The 24,469-nt window shown below is 39.9% G+C and overlaps 1 protein-coding gene across 3 annotated transcripts in view; it reads right to left on the bottom strand.

Moving 5' to 3' along the window:
- The window catches only part of Exo1 (exonuclease 1), a 28,364-nt gene extending 15,886 nt beyond the window's left edge, over window positions 1–12,478 (bottom strand). Inside the window, exons 1-8 of one of the 3 annotated variants that reach the window (XM_090340199.1) lie at window positions 12,043–12,478; window positions 10,738–10,911; window positions 6,956–7,075; window positions 6,384–6,507; window positions 4,834–4,971; window positions 3,334–3,546; window positions 785–972; window positions 185–281 (exon numbers count right to left, since the gene is read on the bottom strand). In XM_090340199.1, the coding sequence (XP_090196325.1) occupies window positions 185–281; window positions 785–972; window positions 3,334–3,546; window positions 4,834–4,971; window positions 6,384–6,507; window positions 6,956–7,075; window positions 10,738–10,898 (1,041 nt within the window). In that variant the 5' untranslated portion in view covers window positions 10,899–10,911; window positions 12,043–12,478. Of the gene's footprint in view, window positions 1–184; window positions 282–784; window positions 973–3,333; window positions 3,547–4,833; window positions 4,972–6,383; window positions 6,508–6,955; window positions 7,076–10,737; window positions 10,912–11,763; window positions 11,914–12,042 lie in introns of those variants that run through there. The other 2 variants (XM_090340200.1, XM_090340198.1) reach the window with 2 other exon arrangements.
- Window positions 12,479–24,469: the final 11,991 nt, after the last annotated feature.

Below are 24,469 nucleotides of genomic sequence, written 5' to 3'. Positions count from 1 at the left end.
GAAAAGAAAAATGAACAGAAATATTTTCTCTACATTCAGGCTGTTTACAATGTATGCTTGCACAGAGCATGGGCACAGAAAGCTTCAAAAATACTTAGTAAGGAAAGATTTGCTTTAAAACCACAGTTCACAAGATATAACTAAAAAAAAAAATGCTTTTATATATCAGTCCACAAAATGGTACCGTAGCAATGTCGGGATTGTAGTCATCAATTTGTTCAAATGTATTTATATCTTTATTTCCAAGTGCTATTTGAAGAGCTATAGAGTCATCCACATACCTAGGTTGGTAAGATTAAGGAAAAAATGTCTTTTCAAAGGGAGACAGGAAATAAGTCCTGGCTATTACCTAAGTTATAAGTAATTAATGGCTCTAGCTAAATGCTGATGGACAGTATCCTTGGAAAGGCCCTTTCCCCTCATATCCTCACTTGCACAGAACACCCCCTCCTGATGAATTCAGGCTCCCTGCCGCAAGGAGCTCTATCACATGCCACCTCTGGAATGTGTGCCATAAGTAAATGACCTACTGCCTGTACCTGTCAAGTCAATCTAAGTCATTATGTGTTCAGCAGGTAAGCCTGAGGTCTACAGAAACCTAATGTAAATTTTCACTAGCAAGGTAATTTAAGAGAGCAATTATGGTACTTTCACTATGACAGAGAAAGCAAAAAATAATTTACAAGTTTTTCTTAAAATTCTCACTACATATATAATGATTTTGTCACCACTACTACTAATAAAAGAAGCATAAAATTCAACCATAGTGGTTCACAAAGGATACTTCCCAGCGTAACTTAGTGTTTCAGGATCAATGTCATCTTCATAGGCATTCAGAGGGACAAGCTTCCTTTGGACAGGATCAAAAACTAGCTGATAAAGGAAAGTATTGTTGGCTTGAATAAATCCTTCGATGTAATCCTCTGGTACTGTTATATTCATCTTGAGATACTGGCCAATTTTTTTGATAACCTAATAATGGATATAAAAATATTTTATCTGCAATTAAAGAATAAGGATGTATCAACACCATGCTTGTCACTCCTATTTGACTACAATGAGCAGAGACCATAAAAGTCAATTGCTTTCATCAACATTAAAAAAACATTTATTTTCATCAGCCAGGCACTAGTGGCTCAGGCTTGTAATCCTAGCTTCTCAGGAGACTGAGATCTAGGATCAGTGTTTGAGGCCAGTTTAGTAGATAAGGGACTTTTTTTTTTTTGTGGGTCATAAGGCTTGAACTCTGGACCTGGGTGAGGCCAGTTTGGTAGGAAGGTTCAAGAGACCCATCTTTCACCCCCAGAAGTGGTATAACTCAAGCAACAGAGTGCTAGCCTTGAGCAAAACAACCAAAAGAAAGAAACAGCTCAAAGACAATGCCCAGGCCCTGAGTTTAAGTCCCTGGACCTTTACGCACATACATACACATGTACACACAACCAAACAACCAGAATCAGCAAACATAACCATCATTGCACTTTATTTACTTATTTATTTATTTTGCCAGTCCTGGGCTTGAGCTCAGGGCCTGAACACTGTCCTTGGACTTTCTCAAGGCTAGAGCTCTACCACTTGAGCCTCAGCACCACTTCCGGCTTTTTTTCTATGTATGTGGTACCAAGGAATCGAACCTGGGTCTTCATGCATGCTAGGCAAGCACTTTAACCACTAGACCAAACTCCCGGCCCCCATCATTGTACTTTAAATTCTTACATTTTTGGTTTTTCTATTATTAAGCCAAAATATCTGAAATTCAATTATGCATGAAGTTTATTTCTAACTCTAACATAAAAACACATAAGTCACCCTCAAGGTTTAGAAAGTCCAGAAAATTAAAAAAAAAAAATGAACTCTAGAAACAAAAAGAATAAAATAATCTTGGTTTTTTTTTTTTGGGGGGGGGTAGTATTGGGTTTTTATTTTATTTTATTCTACTTTTTGGAAGTCCTAGGGCTTGAACTCAGGTCCTAGGCACTGCTCTTGGATTTTCTCAAGGCTAATGCTCTACCATTTGAGTGACAGTACCACCTCCGGCCTTTTCTGTGTATGTAGTATCAAGTAATCATATCCAGGGCTTCGTACATGGTGAGGAAGCTCTCTTTCACTGGGCCACACTCCCAGCCCCAGTATTGGGTTTTTAATTCAGGACTAAGCACTTGCTAGGCAAATGATCTAGCACTTGAGGGGTACTTCATCCCTTTTTGCCTTCTTTTTCAAATAGTATCCCAATATTTGACATGGCTTAACCTTAGACTTGGCTGGGATTACAAATTCAAACCACCACACCCAGCTTTACTGGCAGAGAGGGGGATTTCACTAGCTATTTACCCATACATACCTCAAACTGCTATCCCCCTAATCTCTACTTTCTGAGTAGTATAAACATGAGCCACTATTCTTGACTTAGACCCTATTTTTAAAAGACAACACTCCAATTACTATTACTCACGGCCTCTTAAAGCTAGAGTAGTAAACATTATGCAGTCACTGATTATGTACAACGTTTTGATCAGCAACAGAATGCCTATACAAACATAGCCCCATTGAATATACTGCTCAGTAATAGTCATCATAATCTGTGTAAATACAACCAAGAATGTTCCTACAGTGACAGACCTGCCTGACATATTTCTTTGAAAGTATCAAACTTGCAGACAAAGGGAAGTTCTAAAGACCACAGGCAAGTGAACTGTGTTTCTCTATACTCCCTCCTGGGCCTTTATCTACAACTTAAGAGTTCTGTTACACTCATTACATTTATCCCTGAAAACTCATGCTGAGTACTCTGTACTCTTGGAAACAGAATATGAAGTTTCTCTTCTGTAACTTTAAAGGCCTTAAGAAAACTATCATAGGGAGGTAGAGAATAAGCTTTGCTACTTATTTTTTCTCTTTAAGATAAAGGTATCAGAGAAGCTGTACATCAGTGTTTGAGTTCCATAGTAGATCTGTACTATATGATATCAAATGAGATAGAATGGGAATACCAAGAGAATACTGTAGTCTTTTATCAAGCTATGTTAAATGTCCAGTAAAGGTACAGCATTTCTGTCTGATAAATTTTAAGTTTTGAAAAATATGATTACTTTTCATGCAGGCATATAATGTATGTTAATATATAATACATTTATCCCTCAGTTTAAATAAATTTAAATCACCATGAATTTGTCAGTTGCTGAAAAAATGCCCTGCCAGTATTTGCTGGTTGTTAAAAGTAAAGTTCTAGCATTTTCCTTCTCAAAAGCATAACACAGGCTGTTGACATGGTGTAATATTAAACTTTATCTTCTAAAACAACTGAATACTTCAGGAATTTGTAGTCACTCTTACCTTAACAATATCTGGATTATTAGCCAGTCTTAGTACTTTGCATGCCTTTGCCAATCCAATTCCACGTAGAGATGAGAGGTAATCACAGCCTGAAAGAATACACATGTAACGGAATTTCTCTTCGGTGAATACATCTCCAAGCTGTTTGCACATTCCTAGCCGAGCCTGATCAATCTCTAGGCCATTTCCAAGTTGGTCCATTTTTAAAATCACCTTCAAAGGGAGGGGAAATTGTTAATACCTAGAAAGGCCATTTTGCTTCATCATTACTGCAATAATTCTAAGAAATTTTTATCATTCTGCATATAGCACTGAGATATAAGAGGGATAGACAAGCAGCTTGATGACCATGAAACCTGCAACTACACTGAAGCACAGAGCTAAACTTACAAGAGATACTGCCAGGATCTGAGTGTCCCGAGTAGGATTCATACAGCCTTTTTTCTACTTTTCTACCTTCACTGAAGAGCTGTCATGATGATAAATAGTAATTTTAATACTAATTTTAAGGTGGTTTGCAAGAAAAAAACCTAAAGATCACAATTTTTGTTTTAGCCAGTCCTGTTTGAACTCAAGGCTTGGGCACTGTCCTTGAGCTTTCTCAAGGCTAGCTCTCTCTAATGGTGCTTAAGTCACAGCACCACTTCTGGCCTCTTCTGTGCATGTGGTACCAAGGAATCAAACCCAGGGCTTTATGTATGTTAGGCAAGCACTCTACCACCAGGCCACACTCCTGGCCAAGAGGTAATTTTTAAAACAAATTTCTTTACAGGAAAAGGAAGTAAGGGAGGCAGGGGAGGGGGGAGGGGAGAAGGGAAAAAAAGGGGAAAGGGCTTAAGGGTTTACTGTAATAAAGTAGTCAGATCACTTAAGCATGAGGCTGTAAGTCTTTCTTTATATTTTATTTAATAATAAATATTGTAATGAACAATGTAATAAACATTAAAGCTAATACATAAAATACTGCAGATAAAATTTCAGCTCCTTATTATTTTAAAGTTTTGCTTCATTTTAATTTATTTGTTATGGCTAGAAGCGTGGCCTAGTGGTAGAGTGCTTGCCTAGCATACACAAAGCCTTGGGTTCTATTGCTCAGTACCACATACACAGAAAAGGCCAGAAGTGGTACTGTGGCTTAAGTGGTATAGAGTTCTAACCTTGAGAAAGTCCAAGGATGGTGCCCAGACCCTGAGGTTCAAGCCCAAGTACTGTCAAAAAAGAAATTTATTTGTTATTATAAACGTGATATACAGAAGGGGTTACAGTTATGTAAAGCAGGAATAAATTTCTGTTTGGACAATGTCGCCTGTATTAGCCTTCCACGTACTGAGACTACAGGCTGGAGCATGTGCAGCTAATTTAACATAACTTCTCACCACATAAAAAAGTATTATGTAAAGGTAGGGGAGAGCCATAGTGGTAGAACACATGCCTAGTTCCTGAGTTCAAACTTCAATACTGGGAAAAAAAAATTAGGACATAGTAGTTGCAGTTAAATACCTTCTTACAGCCAAATGCTAAAAGATCAGAGTCTTCGGTAATGACAGCTTGTACAATGCCAGCTTTGTTAAGATAAGCCAACTGAGCATCTGCTTCGTATGGAGCCACAAGGCAATCAACTCCCTGAGACCGGGCAGCCTGTGAGAGAGATCACAGTGAACCTTTAGCACAGCACCCACAGGGTTCTCAACAAGATCTATGGCAGACTCATTTTACCACTAGCTTCAATATGCACATGCTGTGCTCTGAAGCAGAGGTTTCCTATTTTGGGTTGTGGTATAGTGGTACAGCCACTAAGAAAGTCTCATTAAAAAAAAAAAAAATCAATCAACAAATGCAAAGAAGACTAATTACTACATATTTGAAAATGCTTCTGAACTACAAACATTATTAGTTTAAATCAGAAAAAAAAACCCTGTCATTTTAAGATGATTCTGTTCCTACAGTATATGTGACATTTATTTGGAGTTTTGCATATATTTTCCCCAATAAGAGGCAAAAAGTATTCATAAAATTATAGACCCAAATAAGAGGCTAAAAGCATTCATAAAATTATAGACTCTAATCTCTATTTTAAGTAGTTTTAGAACACCCCTTATCAGTAAACTGGGACACAAATTTCCTGTTCCAAATTCTAGCTATTTGCACTGAATGCCCAAGGAACTCATTGAGGAAATTAAGGACAGGCAAAACAGGCATGAGGATGCTGCTACTATTAGTTTTCATGACCACTCTGCTGTTGTTCTCTTGTCCTTTCCTGGCCTAGCAATGTCCTCCTCGCTGGGCACTGGTGACTCACATCTGTAATCCTACCTAATCTGGTGGCTGAGATCTGAAAATCAGTTTCAAGCCAGCCTAGACAGCAGGAAAATCTGTGAGACTCTTTATCTCTAGTTAATTACTCAAAAAAGAGAGAGAGAGAGAGAGAGAGAGAGAGAGAGAGAGAGAGAGAGAGAGAGAGAGAGAGGTGGAGCCGGGGCTCAAAGTATAAAGTGCTAGTCTTGAGGAAAAAAAATAATTCAAAGATAGTGCCCAGGCCGAATTTAAGCCCCACAACTGATGAAAGAAATGAAAGAATTTCAGTTCTCATTTTAGGTCAGAAACTGGATGGCAGAACTGTAAACTAGAAAAGGCTGAGCTTACCTTCTCCTTCATCACTATGTTTCTACTAAACAAAATCAACAAGCCTTAGAAAGGGGAAACTCAGGACTGAGATGGTAAGTAACACTAAGATTCAAGGTGATGAGGAAAGAATCATGGAGCAGAGAGTAAGAGGAATGAAAATCTCTGAGAATCTGTTCTTTCCTTCTCTAAGGAACAACATGCAAGTGGAGTTTATCTATCCATATTCCTTACTTCAAAAGAGTCTCACTTATTCTTTTAGAATTTCTCCTCTGGAAACTGTTAAGACTCCTTTAAATGACACTGTTCCTTTATTCCTGAAGTTTAACCTAAATCAATTTTCTTCCCTTGATTTCCTTGCCTTCCCACCAATCAACAAATTATGTGAACCTAATCATTTGTCACAGCTTTCTTTTTCATTTGCTTACTTTGATTACTTTGTGGGCCATAGCATGCGTGATATTGATGGCACGGGTAAAACATTCTCGGGCTTCTGAGACCTTCCCCTCACGAAGAAGCTGCTTTCCCTTAAGAAGATTGCTTTGTCGCCTTCTACAAGGAAAGAATGTCTCTCTTTAGTATCTAAGAAATTACAGAAACTTACTAAAAAAAACTTGGAACAAAGCTGTAAGTAATGTAATTTAGTTCGAATGAAGACATTCAATTCATTTGAAAATGAATATATTGGAAATATTAACCCAGATCCTATGGGATTCTAGACCAAAAGAGTAAGTGATTCATGACACATATATGTGTGCACTCACATGTTTACTGTCAGATTTCCACAACAACACATAATGTCAAAATAAAATGAAGCACCTAGCATATTTTAAAGGATGCAATAATCTAACACAAATCAAACACGAATGGAAATCTGTTCAAGTAATAGGCTACAAACAAACTTCAAAACATTAAGATTTTAACAATTTGGTATCCTATGGCCTATAGTATCTGGCTTTAGCACAATGAAATTAGATTTTGAACATCGAAACCAACTTACTCTCTTCTAGACCTCTCCACTTCCTTTTTCGAAGGTAAAGTACATCCATCAAATATAAGAATGGGTTTGATTCCATGAGACAGTAGCATATTTACAAGCTTCATACAAAATCCTACATACCTACGTGGAAAAAGAAAAATGAATTTAAGGGCTTTGCATAGAACAGATGAGATGATTTCGAAAGTACTTATTTTGCATTTTGAAGCAAACTTTTGGGTTGGGATGTAGCTAAATGGAAAAAGCATCTACAGAGCAAGTGCAACATCCCGGATTTGATCCCCAGTACCAAAACAGAAAAGAAAGGCCAGGAGTTTGGCCTAGTGTTAAGAGTGCTTGCCTAGCATGCATGAAGACCCGAGTTTGATTCCTCGGTACCACATACATAGAAAAAAAGCCAGAAGTGGCGCTGTGGCTCATGTGATACAGCTAGAGAAAACCCAAGGACAGTGCTCAGGCCTGGAGCCCAAGCCCAACACTGGCAAAAAAAAAAGAAGACAACAACAAAATAAGAGTTTAAAACAAACTAAAAGTTTTTCAGAGGACATGGAAACTAGACCTGGGTCTAAATCCACCCCTTATGGTCCTTCAAGCCTTGATTTCTGCATCTGTGAAACAGAAGGGATTGAAATACTTTCTGATTCTGATATTTTTATTGCTCCAAATCTACTGAAAACCTGATCGAATAATCAACACTTGTTTCTCCAATAATAACCTATCATAGCCAAGAAATTTAAGTGATATAATATTATCCAATATATAATTTTCATAAAGAACTTGTCTAGCTGTATGTGATGGCTAAAACCTATAATCTTAGTTACTTGGGAGGTGAAGGTTTGAAAGCCTTTATTTCCACCAATAGCTGACCACAGAGGCACATGTTTGTCATTTCCAGTGATGAGGATGATACAAGTAGAGGGATGTTAGCTAGCCCAGGTCAGCTTGGGCATTAAAACAAGACTATCTTGGCCGGGAGTTTGGCCTAGTGGAAGAAGAGTGCTTGCCTAGCGTGCACGAAGACCTGGGTTCGATTCCTCGGTACCACATACATAGCAAAAAGCCAGAAGTGGTGCTGTGGCTCAAGTGGCAGAGCCCTAGCCTTGAGAAAATCCAGGGACAGTGCTCAGGCCCTGAGCCCAAGCCCAGGACTGGCAAAAAAAACAAAAACAAAAACAAAAGCAAGACTATCTTGAAAATAACAAATGCAAAGAAGAAGTCCAGAGGTAAGGCACAAGTGAAAGTTGTTGAAAAAAGTTCTAAAATTTTTTTTTTAGTTCAATGAACATTTGCCAAGTACCTACTACAGGAAAAGTCCCATAGATTCCATTTCTTACCATTCTTTTTTTTTTTTTTTTTTTGCCAGATCATGGGACTTGAACTTTGGGCCTGGGGTTGTCCCTGACCACCCTACCCCTGAGCCACTTCCAGTTTTCTAGTGGTTAACTGCAGATAAAAGTCTCAGGACATTCATTAGTGCCTGATTGGACCTCAGCCTCCAGAGTAGCTAAGATTATAGGTGTGAGCCCCTGCACCCAGTTACATTTCTTTTGAAGAATATTACCTGTATTATTTTATTATGATTATTTTTGTTTTTGGTCATGGGACTTGAACTCAGCTTGGGGGCTGTCCGTGAGCTCTTCAGCTGAAGGCTACCGTCCTACCCCTGGAGCCACAGCCCTACTTCCCGGTTTTCTAGAGATTAATTGGAGATAAGAGTATCTCCTTCTTTAGTGCCCAGGTTGGGTTGGTTTTGAATTACGGATCTTCAGATCTCAGCCTCCTGAGGTAGTTAGGATTACAGGCGTGAGCCACTGCACCTGGCTATTATCTATCTATATTTTTTTAAACAACTCTTCTAAACAGTTAAAAATCAGAATTATAAAAATGCTAAAGACAAATGTTCAGAAAGAAAAAGTCAAAAAACACGAAAAGTAGCAATGAAAAATTCATAGACCAGCTACAATGTCAAGTTTGTTCAAAGTACTAGTAGAAATAAAACTACTTTCAAAGACTTCTTGGGGTATAAGTGGTCCAGTGCATGCTTAGCATGAAGTCCTTTCATTTTCAGCACCGCCTATCCCCACATTTCAGCAGCTTGCAGAAGAACCCTGTCTTCTTCAGATGCTACCAGTATTATTGTTACAGGTTACTTTTGGCTTAACTTGACAGGCCTCAAAGGCCCAAACATTTGTTCAGTCAATGACTAGACCTTTTCCTAGAAACAAGCAGGATTAAGATAATTTACCTACTAGGTCTTATGTTTAAGTTAATTATATTAAGAGCTGTGAGTTTTTCCTCCAAGAAATAAATCATTATTTGTGAAAGAAAATAAATCATAATGTTGGCTAAATCTCTGTGGAAAATCTCTCTGGAAATTATTCATGCCTTTTTAATATTTTTACTTTAGTGATAGAGGCATTAGCCCAGCGAACCTGCTTCAAATGAGGTCACAAGGTTGAGAATGGATGTCAACTGAGCCTATTGGTTTTGACTGTAAGTTGAATTCAGAATATACTATTCTTTTGCCTCATTTTGGTAACATTTAGCAGTGTGTTGTCTGTACCCAAAAATACAGTCTCTAAAAATCATCATGGACTTTTCAAACCATTGTTAAAAAGCTTACCTTAGGGGGGCCGGGAGTTTGGCCTAGTGGTAGAGTGCTTGCCTAGCATGCACGAAGACCCAGATTCGATTCCTTGGTACCACATACTTAGAAAAAGCCAGAAGTGGTGCTGAGGCTCAAGTGGTAGAGTTCTAGCCTTGAGGAAAAATCCAAGGATAGTCCTCAGGCCCTGAGCTTAAGCCCAGGACTGGCAAAAAAAAAAAAAAAAAACCTTACCTACCTTACCTTAGGGGCTGGGAGTTTGGCCTAGTGGTAGAGTGCTTGCCGAGCATGCATGAAGAGCCAAGTTCGATTCCTCAGTACCATATACATAGAAAAAAAAGCTGAAAGTAGTGCTGAGACTCAAGTGGTAGAGCTGTAGCCTTGAGAAAGTCCAAGGATTGTGCTCAGGCCCTGAGCTCAAGCCCAGGACTGGCAAAAAAAAAAAAAAAAAAAAAAAAAGCTTACCTTAGGTGAAAAATAAAGTCAATCCTGAGAGCCAGGGGCTCCTGCCTATAAACCTATCTATTCAGGAGGCTGAGATCTAAGGATCATGGATCTAACTAGACAGCATGAGACTTATCTACAACTAACCAGAAAAAAAACCCAGAAGTAGAGCTATGGTAGAGTTCCACTCTACCCTTAAGTAAAAAAATTAAGGGACTGTGCTCAGGTCGTAAGTTCAAGCCACAGTACCTACACAAAAATAAATACAAGCCAGGCATGGTGGCTCATGCCTGTAATCCTAGCTACTGGGAAGCTGAGATCTGAGGATCTCAGTTCAAAGCCAGCCCCGATACAAAAGACCAGGAGACTCTTATCTCCAATTAATCTCTAGAAAACCAGAAGTGGAAATGTGACTCAAGGGGCAGGGCAGAAGCCTTGAGCTGAAGAGCTCAGGGACCGTGCCAGGCCCAGAGTTCAAACCCCAAGACTGACCAAAGAATGAATGAATTGAATGAATGAATAAATACAGAGAGACAGAGAAACAAATGGGGTAAGGGAGAAGAAGGGAAGGAGGGAAGGAGAGAAGGAAGAAGGAAGGAAGGGGAAGGAGGGAGGGAGGGAAAACAAGAAAACACACTCTCACTTCTTAGTAAAATCTAGAATGGAATGAGAATATTCCATTTCTGGAAAAAAGTCTCATTCTTAATTCCCAACAAATGACTATACCCAAACTTACCTATCAGTAGGTTCCCCTTTGGCTAGTTTTTCAGCACATGCAATAGCTCCTTTGTGAAGCCAGCAATAGGTATCCACAGCTACTACCTGCCCTTTATACTTCCGGACATGGATAGGTTCAGAGGCTTCTTTGATGAATTGTAGCAATCCTTGTATCCCCATAGTGCCAAGTTACCTACATGATACGAAAGGGAAAATAGCAATACACACACACACACACACACACACACACACACACACACAGAGAGATATACATATTTCCTGAAAAGTGTTAGACAAATTCCCACACAAACACTGTTGGTATTTATCTAATATCAATGTCAGTTTCCATAGCATAGATTTTATAGTCACTAACACTACCTCTAATGCCATCTATTAATAGGTAATAGTCAATAGCTGCTTAGTGTATTTTTTTTCAGCAATCTGAAGGTTTTATTAAATGTTTGACAGCCTCAGTGCTGGAAATTAAAAGTGTAGTCATTGGTCCAAAGTGCTTTTACTTAGAATCATACTGTATGCTCCAAGCTATTAACACAGAACTAAGCCTACAGGTGATACTACAAAAATCAGTCTCCAGCAGGGAGTTTGGCCTAGTGGTAAAGTGCTTGCCTAGCATGCACTAAGACCTGGGTTCGATTCCTCTATACCACAAACATTCAAAAAAAAAAAAAAAGAAGAAGAAGAAGAAGAAGAAAAAGGCTAGAAATGGTGCTGTGGCTCAAGTGGTAGAGTGCTAGCCTTGACAGTGCCCAGTCCCTGAGTTAAGACTAGCAAAAAAAACAAAACAAAACACAAAATCAGTTGCCCCTTTCTTTAACAAAGCATTAAAAAAGAAGTAATGGGAGTAAAAAGGGGTGCAAAAGGGGAAGGAAGAGGGAACAAATGCAATCAAGCTCTTCAGTATACATTATGTGGAAAACGATCTATGTATCTTATGAGCAGAGATGAGAGGTGAAAGTAGGGAAAAAAAGGTATGATATTATCCGCTTCCACCCAAGCAATAGTTATTTTGCAAATAAGTACATACCTAAGGATGCCTTGGATATCCGATCCCAGTGAACTTTGAAACTATGTGGCCCTTGCAAAGTTCCTGAAAAAGCGCTTCAACTTCTCCCGTGGCCCCTCTTAGTTTCTCTACACAAATTCTGGAACTGCCACAATCCTTTCTGGAAGCAACTCACGATGAAAAATAAAAGACAGCAACGGGCACCAGCAGTTGCTTGGCATCTCATAACCCAAGTCTCTACCAAACGTGGAATGTGGTAGGGAAGGAGGAAAACAAAGGATCAGAGGGAAGCAGCCTTACCCTGGGACACAATAGGAAGCGCCTGTGCTCAGGTCCAGCACTTCTCGAGTTTTGGGGTTCACAGGCTTTTCAACTCCCAGTGACAGTCACTGACTTTTTTCTGGATTTTTAAACATGCAAGCAATTCGGATGCCTGTGATCCTCAAGCCACAGTTTGAAAAAAACAAAAACAAAAACAATTCATCGACGGCCTTTCCGACAACGTACTTAAATAAGAGTTTCTGCTCACGGGAGTGGAAATGAACATACTATATGTTTGGTGGAACTCAGGCAAGTTTCTCCTAGGCCGAGTAAATACTCTCCAGTAATGATCTCTTCAGCGCAGTAAGAGGGACTGAGCGCCATCAGGACACCGCTGAGCTCTAGGCGACTTTCCCGGCAGGGTCGCGGCCCCTCCGGGGAGACGCGCGGGCGAGGGCGGCACGCTGGTTCCACACGAAGCCGCGTTTCTTCTGGCCTGTCTCAACGAAAACGCACGGTCGTCCCCACCGACCCGCGTGGGGACGGCAGGGAGCAGCCCCGCCGGCCTGGGCGGGAAAGCGGGAGAAACCCGGACACCCGGACACGCGCCCACCGTGGCGCAGCCCCCGGACCCGGGCGCTCGCTCCCGCGGAACCACGCCCGGCACCGGCCCCCGGGACTGAGGCGGAGGGCTGTCCCGCGGGCCGGGGGCACCGCACCGCGCCGCGAGCCGCCCGCCCGTCCCCCCAGGAAAACCTTGGACCGTCCCGAGCCGGGGAGCCGGCGGGAAGCTCTCCCTCTTTAGACCCCACACCCTTCGCGTTCCGGAAAGGCTTTCTCCACACGATGGATCGGAGATCACCTGAAGACCATCGCGAATCCCCCTCACTCACTTGAGCTACAGAAATCCGGGTCGGAGTCGTAGAACCCGGGCAACTCCGAGGTACATGCACCCCCAAAACGCCAAGTCCTTTAATTTGCGCGGGATCGCTGCGGCCCGCCCACCGGAAATGACGTCAACACGCACATAGCGGCGCCGATCTCTCTCCCACCCCATTCTTCCGTGTCTTGAGTTTTCCGTCGTCGCTAAGTTTGTTGCTGCCTGAGCTAAGACGTTGTCGTCGCGGTCTTCTCAAACCGTTAGCGGTTCCACGAAAAACGGAGAAGAAGGAGGACGTGCGAAAGGGAACCGGAAGTTGAGATGGTTCCGCTCTCGCTAAGCCTTCTGGGAAATGTAGTTCTCTCCACGTCAGAGGTTGCTGCCCGGTTTTGCAGAGGTGATTTTTTGTTGATTTAAACCTCTCCGAGGAGTCCCGCTGAAATCAATATTTAATTCTACTCTTCGCATATCTACATTATCTCTTTGATGTGGCCAGTTTCTTCTGTCCAGAATAGTATTATGATTATAGTCTGTCCTTGCTGCTTTATGTAGTGCTGACATCTCTACTTTTAAATAACCAAACAATAAAACGAGCCTCTGGTGCACAGACTTTAAAGACACATCGGACTTAAGTGGCCCCTCGGGGAGACGGGGAGTTCTGATAATATTACAAAGAAAAACTAAATAATCATACTATCTTCACTTGCTTTTCATTAACTTAATTTTAAAATAATCACTAATTTTTGAATTCAGCTGAGAAATACCAAGCTAATCTTTCACTAGTTTTACCATAAAAGACACCTCTCACTGAAGAAGCCATTCATTGTTCCAAGACTGTTGTCCAGACAGCTATCTTCTCTTTCTCTCTCTCTCCCTCTCTCTCTCCATCCCTCCCTCCCTCCCTCTCTCTCTCTCCCTCCCTCCCTCCCTCTCTCTCTCTCCCTCCCTCCCTCTCTCTCCCTCCCTCCCTCCCTCTCTCTGTCTCTCTCTCTCTGTCTCTCTCTCTGTCTCTCTCTCTCTCTGTCTCTCTCTCTCTCTGTCTCTCTCTCTCTCTCTCTCTGTCTCTCCTCCTCCCTCCCTCCCTCCCTCCTCCCTCCCTCCCTCCCTCCCTCCCTCCCTCCCTCCCTCCCTCCTCTCTCTCTCTCTCTCTCTCTCTCTCTCTCTCTCTCTCTCTCTCTCCCTCTCTCTCTCTCTCTCTCTCTTTTGTCATGGGGCTTGAACTGTGGGTTTGGGCATTGTCCCTGAGCTCTTCAGGGACTAGAGCTCTACCACTTAAGCCACAGCATTACTCCCGGTTTTCTGGTGGTTAATTGGATATAAGCGGCTCATGTACTTTAATGCTCAGGATGGTTTTGAGCTGCGATCCTCAGATCTCAGCCTCCCCAGTAGCTAGGATTACAGGTGTGAGCCACCAGCTTCATTCAGCTATCATCTCTTTACCCCTCCCAAGAAAAGTTGCTTTTATTTATCCCCTGGGGTTTCAAGGAAAAGTGTACTGTCACTGTTCTCTAAGGAAAAGAAAAGATCCTTCTTTCCCAAAAATTAACTGCAAAATTAGACACTCATAGGAAAAGGAACTTTTGAGACTTTCTCCAGAATTACAGAATCCAGAACATCTAGTGACCTCATACATGTGGCAAGCATCCGTGTGTCTCAAAAAAGCAAATAACGGGGAATTTGTGCCTACTCTAATCGGCATTCTCACAAGTCCCTATCTAAGTCTTGTATTGGCACTTCTGAGGCAAAATGGTCTTTGTTGGTGAGATTGTGCATCTTTGGTTAGGAATAAATCTTTTTCTTTACCCCAGAACTTGTCCTAAGTCACTGGCCTTTTAAGTGGCAGGCAGTGAAGGCAGCCTCACAGTTACAGACCTTACTCAATATTCTTTTCTTTGGAATGTTGTAGGGGGAAAATGGGACAGAATCTTAGACCAGATTGTGAAGTACGTCTAAATTTTAAAGGTTAACAGGAAGTATACTTTAAATTCAGTGTAAGGAGAAGAAGAAAATATGATCGAATTGTGAAACATGCTTCCTTTATTATTTACTTAAACTACCTTTTTGCTTAGTTCTCTCAGGCTGCTTTTAAAGTCTTTTCACAATTTGCACAATTCTGTCATGACATGTATTAAAATGCCTTAAAATGGTTGGAAAAACTGCCACTTGAAGAATTTCTATTTGAAGAGTACGTTTGAGGTGCTAGGGGAATCTCCCTAACTCTAGTCTTTGCATCTGAGACTAAAAAGGAGAACAGAAAAGAAATTTTTGAATGGCTCTTGGAAACCTCAGCCTGTGGCAGCCTAGAGAAGACTCTAGGAAAGGGTGGGGGATAGTTTCAAGTGTCAATAGGTTAAGGAGAACTTAAATCAAGGGTAAATGTGCTTATAGAGAAGCTGTTCTTAAAGTCATTAGCCTATCCAGTTCTAGTAATTGCTTTCATGTCTTATACAAAAAAAAATAAGTCATATGTGGGGAGTGTTGGAGACTCAGAGATTTAAAAATTATAAAGACTGTCTCTGCTACTTCAGATCCATCATGAAACTAAATAGGTTGTTGACTATATACAGCCTGTATGTTTACTAACTTTATTCCCAAAGTTTCCCAACTAAGCTGTTGACTTCAGGTTTTGAAGATAGAAATTTTAAAAGAAAATGATAGTTAAAAAAGAGTTTGCTAACTATATTTTTTTTTAGGATTTGGGAAGTGATTTTAAATATTAAATAGCTACTCCGTGTGTGTGTTTTGTGTGTGTGTCAGTCCTTGGGCTTGAATTCAGGGTACTGTCCCTGAGCTGTTTTGCTTAAGGTTAGCACTCTACCATTTGAGCTATAGCTCTACTTTCAGGTTTTGGTATTAACAAGAGATGAGAGTCTCATGGACTTCCCTGCCCACTATAGCTTCCAGCTGTGATAATCAGTTCTTAGACTCCTGAATAATTAGGATTACAGATAAGAGCCAGTGGTACTCATCTAACCTCTCCTTATTTTATTTTTATTTTTTCCTAGTACTGGGGCTTGAACTCAGGGTCTGGGTGCTGTCCCGGAGCTTCTTTATCTCAAGGCTAGTGCTTTACCACATGAGCTACAGTGCTAGTTATGGATTTTTCTGAGCAGTTCATTGGAAATAAGAGACTCATGGACTTTTCAGCCTGGGCTGGCTTCACACTGTGGTCCTCAGATCTCAGCCTCCTGAGTAGCTAGGACTGTGTGCATGAGCTATCAGCACACGGCTAGCCTCTCCTATTTTAATCACACTGGAAATAGCAACTACCCTATATGGAGTAATTTATATAGATCCACATATCTGAAATAAACAGCTGGCAACAAAATTTACATTTTAGAGAAACTATCATAATTATGTGGCAAAACTCACCTTTAGGGGGCTTCATATCATGATTAATATCATTATCTACCTATCCAAATAAGAACTTTGTTATGGCAATCTTTAATTACAACAATGTTTCCACATTGTTAGTATGTTTCCACTTTGTTACCTTTCACATACTGAGCATTTAACAGTCACATCAGTCCTGAGAAGTCTGTGCTTTTTCTTTTTTCTTTTTTTTTTTTGCCAGTCCACTGTCTTGAACCTAGGGCCTGGGCACTGTCTCTGAGCTTCTTTTGCCCAAGGCTAGCACTCTACCACTTGAGTCACAGTGCCATGTCTGGCTTTTGCTGTTTATGTGGTGCTAAAGAATGGAATCCAGGGCTTTATGCATGTGAGGCAAGCACTATAGCTCTGTACACTTTTATCCTAGTTTTACAAGTGAGACAAACCAGAATGTATAAAGCTCTGAACACAATGTCACTTGGCTCCAGAGTCTGTGCTTTGAACTACCCTATATAGTTACTATTGAGAGAGAGAAATTTTTCATTAACGTTTTCAAAGTTATCTGTTTACTGTTCTCTCTCATCACAATATGATTTTTTAACATAATTTTAGAAGAAAAAAACCAACTTTTATTTAGAATCTGACATTTTTTCTCATGTATTTCTCAAAATAGCTCTAAAAATAGCTATCAGTGCCCCACTTACAGTAGAAAAACTGAAGCAGAAATAGGTAATCTTGTTATGAACCTAGGGCTATTACAGGATGTGAGTCAAGTGTGCCTCAAAATACTTCTTTCTGACTCCAAAAAGCCTGTCTTCTTCACTATGACGCAGGGGACTGATATTACTCAGGGAATCCTGAGAATACCAAGAAAGGAGGAGTCTGAGTTCCTGTTTTTGGAAGGCTGAAATGGGACTGTGGAATTAGGAAGACAGGGACAAAATCCCAGCAGACTTTCTGGGATTCTTCTTTAGTACTGTACCCCTTTTACTCAACATTATAGTTGAGAAATTATATATTTCAAAATTCTGGGGCTTGAACTCAGGCCCAGTTGCTATCCCTAAGCTTCTTTTGCTCAAGGCTACTGGCTCTACCACTTGAGTCATAGCTCCACTTTCTGCTTTTTTGGTAATTAACTGGAAATAAGAGATTTCCACAGTTTTTCCTGCCAGGTTGGTAGTCCTCAGATCTAAACCTCCAGGGTAGCTATGATTACAGGCATAAACAACCAGCATCTTGTTTGCCTCTAGATTTTGCCTGTTATTAATAGTATATCTATGCCTTCTCACCCTATCCTTCCTCACTTGAAATGATGGTCCAGGTTCTCTGTTATCATAGGCAAGTATAATAGTCAATAGTCTGTTGTCCATTGCTATACCAAAATATCTGGAGCTGAGTGACTTATAAAGAAAAGTTTCTTTATCCTAAGATTTTGGAGTTGCAATACCACGAAGCTAGTCTCTTCTTGGCTCTAGAAAGGTCATTTTAGTTATATTACAAACTGGCAGATGATTTTATGGCTGGAGAACCTTCAAGAGGGAAAGATCAGATAGAAAGCCAGAGTAAAGAGGGGCTAGTCTTGTTCTTCTCTAACAACACACTGTCACTGTCACTGGAACTGGCTGAAACCCCATAGAACTACATTATTCCCTATGGAATAATTCCTTATGGTAGCACCCACAATGACATTACCTTAGATTAAATGCTACCTTCTAAAGGCTCCATGATTTCATGATTTCTTTCTTTCTTTCTTTCTTTCTTTCTTTCTTTCTTTTTTTCTTTTTTTTTTGTTGTTGTTGGTCATGAGGCTTGAAGTCAGCCTGGTGGCTGTTCCTGAGCTCTTCAGCTCAAGGCTACCACCCTATGCTTGAGCCAAGCCCTCCTTCCCCTTTTCTAGAAGTTAACTGGAGATAAGAGTCTCAGGTCCTTTTGTGCATGGGCTAGCTTTGAACCTTGATCCTCAGATCTGAGTCTTCTGAGTAGCTAGGATTACAGGTGTGAGCCACCACGCCTGGCAAGCTCCATTATTTCTTAATATTACCATATCCTATACATGACTCAGACTTCACTTAAATCATAGCATCAGGCTCACTCTGCATCTTACATGAGATCTTTAATGAGTTAAACATGCCAGACTCAGTGGTTCAGGCTAAAGAACGATTATGCCTCTTTTAATGACTTTCAGTAATAACCCAACTCTTTTTGTAGTCTTCTTTTTGCCTCCTAGGGCTTGAACTCAGGTCCTGGGCACTTTCCTTGGGCTTTCATTCTACCACTTGAGCAATGACACCACTTCCAGCTTTTTCTGTGTGTGTGATACTGAGGAATCAAACCCAGGGTTTCTTGCATGCTAGGCAAGCACTAAATCAGGCCACACTCCTGGCCCAACCCAACTCTATTGTGTTTATTTTCTTTATAACACAACTCTTCCATGGCTTAAGACAATTTAGTCATCCCAGTTCTTCAAACTTTTCTTTTGCTTTTGTTTGGATAAGGAGAATAAAAAAAATGCAAAGCTCCATTTTTGTGCTAATCATTTTTTCCTGGAGAGTTTTGCAAATAGTCTCAAGCACAGAATAGATACTGTTATTTTGACTTGAATGGAAAAAATGTGACTTACAATAGGACATCAAGATAATATTTCCAAGGTGGTAAGCTAAACTGGTAAAGGACATTCATCCAGTAGATAGGCAGAAGGGACAATTGTATTGAAAACTCAGTGAAACATAACCTGGAACAATGAAATAAACATCAATACATCAGCAGAGCAAGGAAAACAGAGCCAACAACAGAATGCTTAGTGAGTAGAAATAAAAGATGGAGAGGCCATGTTACAAAAAGAGTCACATTGATTGGAAGGCATAGAGTGGTCCTTGTGTGGTAAGAGCCAATTTCTGCATGCAGCAGCTGCTTTCAGAGTGACACAGTAATGATTTTCTGTCCACTTACTGGTCTATCAGCCTCCTGGGGACTCAGTCAGCAAGCAGTTCTATTTTCAGAAGCATAGACTAAACACATGCTTTAATCCTATCATTGAAAACCTAATGAATATTTCCACCAAAACATCTGCGGCCAGTTTTTCCACAGTTCTGTGACTTCCTATGCAAAGCTATATCTATGAGTTTTATCTCTTTTGTTGTTGTTTTATTGTTGTTGTTTACTAACATACTTAGTGAAGAGTTTAAAATCTGAACAGATATGATTTGGGTTTGTATCTGAGTGACACTACTTGTTAGCTATTAATTTACTGACTTTAATAAAGGGTTTTATATCTTTTACTTATCAGTTTCCTTATCTGAAAATAGATCCTAATTGGACTGCTTCATAGGGTGGAAAAGATTTAGTGTGTTGTATATTAAGTGTGTATTACAATGCCCAGGTGCTGACTTAATATTAGTTTATTTTTAAATACAATGCTTATAACACTTACTTGTACATAGTGACTTATAGTTTGCCAAAAGTTTTCACCTGTTCTTCTGCTCTTCACAATGACCTAGTGAGCAAGTCAAGTTTGCCCTTATTTACGAGAGAAGATATTCTAATACAATAGAGCACTAGTGGAATCAAGGTCTTTTCCTTAAAAGCACAGTCATCCTTAGATTATTGTCCTTACAATTTTATGCTATGTCACTATAAAAACAAAGTCATGAATGTTTTTGTAGTTGATTTGATCACCTTCACTTCTAAGGGAAGAATTAAAAAGAAAAGTCTGATCTTGTCCTATAGTTCCTCAAAAAGGACTCTAAATGATTGGAATGTAGGAAATTAGGATTATGCTTATGAATCCTATCATCAATTCCTGAAAATGGTGGTTTTTTTTTGGGGGGGGGAGAGAGGCAGAGGCACTCTTGGAGGCATGGCTCAGGTAGAAGAGTGCCAGCCAATGAGTCAGTAAGTGAAAGCATCAGATACAAAAATTGATCTTGGTATAGAACAAAAGAAAAAAAGGAAAAGTGTCTGGGATGGAAAAAGATGTTTGATTTCCTAAAGGAAATAAATATTACCAGGCAGGAAAAACCTTGGTTGCAATTTAAAAATAAAAAGATAAGGATAAGGGCCGGGAGTTTGGCCTAGTGGTAGAGTGCTTGCCTAGCAGGCACAAAGACTCGGGTTAGATTCCTCAGTACTACATACATAGAAAAAAGCTGGAAGTGATGCTGAGGCTCAAGTTGTAGAGTGCTAAGCCTTGAGAAAGTCCAAGGACAGTGCTCAGGCCCTGAGCCCAAGCCCAGGACTGGCAAAAAAAAAAAAAAGATAAGGATAAAAAGAGCTCAACTTGGAGGCTTTTACATAAAAAGAAAAAAAAAAAGGGAAAGAAAAAGAAAAAGGAATTCCTTCTCCCAGTTATGGCTAGAATTACCTTCCTCTTTAACAATATAAGATACACCAGAGCCCTAGTACTTTAGCATATGGCTTTATCTGGAAAGGGGTCTTCACAGAGATGTTCTACTTCAAATGAGGTCACTAATAGGTGAATGTCCTTGAAATGAGGTCACTAGAAGGTGGAGGTCACACAAAAGGGAGATGTGGACATAGGACAGATGATGTGCAGAGAGAAGATGACCTTCTATTACAAAGGAGAAAGGTACCGATTAGATGTTTGCTTGCTCTTATCCTTTGAAAAGAATCAGCCCTGCTTATACCTGGATTTCAGACATCTAGTATCAGAATTGAAGCAACTAATTTGTATTGCTTAAGCCAATTGGTTTTTGGTGTTTTGTTACAGCAGCCTTAACAAACAAGGTATCCTTACCAACCCAAAAGTTCAGGAATAGCTTAAGGATTTTGGTAAGGATAGATCCAACAAAGTGATATTAAGATTTGATATATAACTTTCATGCTAGTACTTGGCCATATTTCATTAGTTCCAGAATGCATGTTTCCCTTTCTCTTTTTTTTTTGCCAGTTCTGGGCTTGAGCTCAGGGCCTGAGCACTATCCCTGGACTTTCTCAAGGCCAGAAGCTCTACCACTTGAGTCTCAGCACCATTTCCGTTTTTTTTTTCTATGTATGTCATACAGAAGAATTGAACCTGGGTCTTCGTGCATGCTAGGCAAGCACTCTACCACTAGGCCAAACTCCCGGCCCCTCCCTTTCTTTTTTATATGTCTGAAAACAAGATGTAACTTGCAATTTCTCGTAATTTTTTAATTGTTGGGCAGCATATGAAATAACAGTATGTCTTACAATGACTGGCCTTTAGGAAATGCTTGGAAGGAATAGTCACAGTTGTTTTATTCATGTGTATAGTCTTCAAAGTTCAGAGCTTAATGTGTGGTTTAATGTCTAACTTACTTCTTGATCTCAGTGGAACAGCCTGAGAAGACTATTTCATCAATAGGCCCTAAGCTAATAATGACTGGATATAACTTGTTGGCTTTGGGCACCCATCCCTACAAGGTAGGTTTAACACCACTAAATTACAAGCCACCAAAAGGAAAAGGAGTGCTGTTCCTATGACAAGGAGTCTTAATGCTTGGAAAGCCTGTATTACCTCATGTACCTAACTGTGCTAGGTTCTGTCTTGTGACCATCATTACAACTCTGTGAACAGGAAGCATTGATTTGTCTCTTTCACCAGCTAGGAAATGGAAGCTCTGTTCTACAGGCAGAACTGAACAACACCAGATAGGCTGAGTGCATTCACTGAGTAGGATACAGTTCCTAAAGACTAAAAATATAAGAATGATTGTCAGCCATGTGCTTTATATGCTCAAAGCCAAGTCAGGAGATAAATCCAAAGCTATAGACAGCACACTACAAAATAGAACACATGGAAGATAGTACCACAAAGAGAACAAAATTTATTTAGGCAGGAATCAGGTCCTTGTATGGAATGAGAATTGATTGGAAATATTTTTTTTCATATACCTTAAAAAAACAAACTTATACTTTTGGAAAGTTACATTAGAGTTCTGGGAAACAGTGATGTTATTAAACCTTGCAAAGATCTGGCATATTGAAAGTATTTATTGAGTTATTACAGAGTAAGTGAATGAAAGCTAGCTGTCATTGGAACTTGTCTTGCCTGGTGGTTCCAGTCCATGAGCTTAGCCATTTTCAGTCAGCCATGACATTTTGCTCATTATCATCACATTTGCAGACTGGGGGAGACCTGAAGTGTGAGGTGAGCATGTCCTTTGCTCTGAACCTCCAACAACATTCCTCTGATTTTCTTTCTAAAAGCAGTTTCCTTATGAAACCACTTCCCAAATCGAAAGGGATTTGTTTGTGAAGCATTTTATTTAGCTTTCAAAAGTTTTTACTAAGTAATGATATAGCTCACTATTGCTCTGCTTGATTAATTGAACAAATAAAAATGTGAGGATTTTTCTAAATATATATACTTTCAAAAACCATTGTGTCCCATTTCATAAGGTAACTATATCTACCTATATAGCTGTATAGCTTTATGTATCTAGATTTATATGCATAGAAATCTATCTGCGGATTTATACATATACATCTACACATATCTATCTATATCCATGTATGTGCACACACACACACACACACATATATATATATATTCCATATATATTTTATTAGGTTTTGGGGTTTCAGTACTAGAATTTGAATTCACTGTGTTTGAACTCATGCTTGGTTTGTTTACTCAGCTAGCATTCTACTACTTGAGCCACATCTTCAAGCAAGATTTTTCTAGTTATCTTGGAGATGAAGTCTCATGGACTATTGCCTGGGCTAGCTTCAGATCTTCTTCTTGATCTCTCCTGTGGAGTAACAGATAAAAATCATGAACCATCAGTGTTTTGAAATACTCTACTCATTGCTTTTTGTCAGTCATGGGGCTGGAAGTCAGGGCTTTATTGTCCCCGAGCTTTTCACTCAAGGCTACATTGAACCATAGCACCATTTTTTTGTTTTCTCGTGATTTATTGGGGTTAAATGTCTCACAAACTTTCCTATTTAGGCTGGCTTTGAACCATGATACTGAGATCTCAGCCTCTTGGGTAGCTAGGATAACAGGAATAAGGCACGGGTGACGACTGACCTTTACTTGCTTTTGGTTATTAAGTTTTAACCCAAGTCAAGTAAGGACAGCAAACTTGTGCTCACATCCATGCCCTACTATCCTTATGTTTCTTCCCCATCTTTCTCTTCTGGAATCTTTCTTTTCTACCTCTGATGCACACTTCTAACTTTCTGATGTCCATTATCCCGGTTATGACATTAAATTTCTTAGCTTTAAGATTTTTTGGGGGGATTTGTATTTCTTTTGGATATATATCAGCAACTGGTTTCTTTAGAATGAAGCATTTCTGTTTACCACAAAATAATGTTTAGTCAAACACTGTATCTGTCTTTATCAGGCTGGAATTTATGTTTTACATATCAAAATTCCTATAAAACAATAATGAATCTGTGAAATGCATAGAGTTGCTGGGTTTGTATATCCAATTATGAATATTTTCACCTTTATAAAATTTTATCTTTTCTTTAAAAAAATCTTTGTAGTTGGGTGATGGTGGCTCACACTTGTAATCCTAGCTACTCAAAAGGCTGAGATCTGAGGATTGCAGTTCAAAGTCAGGCAGGGCACAAAAGTCCATGAGCCTCTTATCTCCAATTAACCACCAGAAAATGGAAGTAGCACTGTCACTCAAGTGGTAGAACATTAGCCTTGAGCTGAAGAGCTTAGAGACAAATCCCAGGCCCAGAGTTCAAGCCCCATGACCAACAAAATAAAAAATCTTTGTAGTATTAGGATTTGAACACAGATATCACAGTTGCTATGTAGGCAATCTACCACTTCCGCTACTTTGCCAGTCTCTATTATGTATGTATGTATGTATGTATGTATGTATGTATGTATGTATCTATCTATCTATCTATCTATCTATCTATCTATCTATCTATCTGTCTATCTTCTGTTTATTTTGTTGTGTCAGTCTGGACCTTGAACTCAGTCCTTGGGTGCTGTTGCTTAAGGTTGCACCTTACCACTTCCGGCTTTTGTTGTTGTTATTTGTTTGTTTGTTTTGGTAGTTAATTAGGGATGAGAGTTTGAAGGACATTCCTTCCCTGACTGGCTTTTGAACAACAATCCTCAGATCTCAGCCTCCATAGTAGCTAAGATGACAGGTGTGTGCCACTGGCCCCTGGGTTGACTGCGTTATTTTTTAGATAGGGTCTTTATGTCTAAGCTGAGCTCGACTGTGATCCTCTTATGCTTATTGTTGGAATTACAGGAGCCACCCACCGAGCTTGGCCACTGAATAAGATGGAGTCTTGTGA

The sequence above is a fragment of the Megascapheus bottae genome, chromosome 10 (genome assembly GCF_031878675.1).
Source record: "Megascapheus bottae isolate mThoBot1 chromosome 10, mThoBot2.hap1, whole genome shotgun sequence".
Lineage (NCBI taxonomy): Eukaryota > Metazoa > Chordata > Mammalia > Rodentia > Geomyidae > Megascapheus > Megascapheus bottae.
Note: the sequence above shows the minus strand (reverse complement) of the source record. Positions and strands in the feature narration are given on the sequence as shown.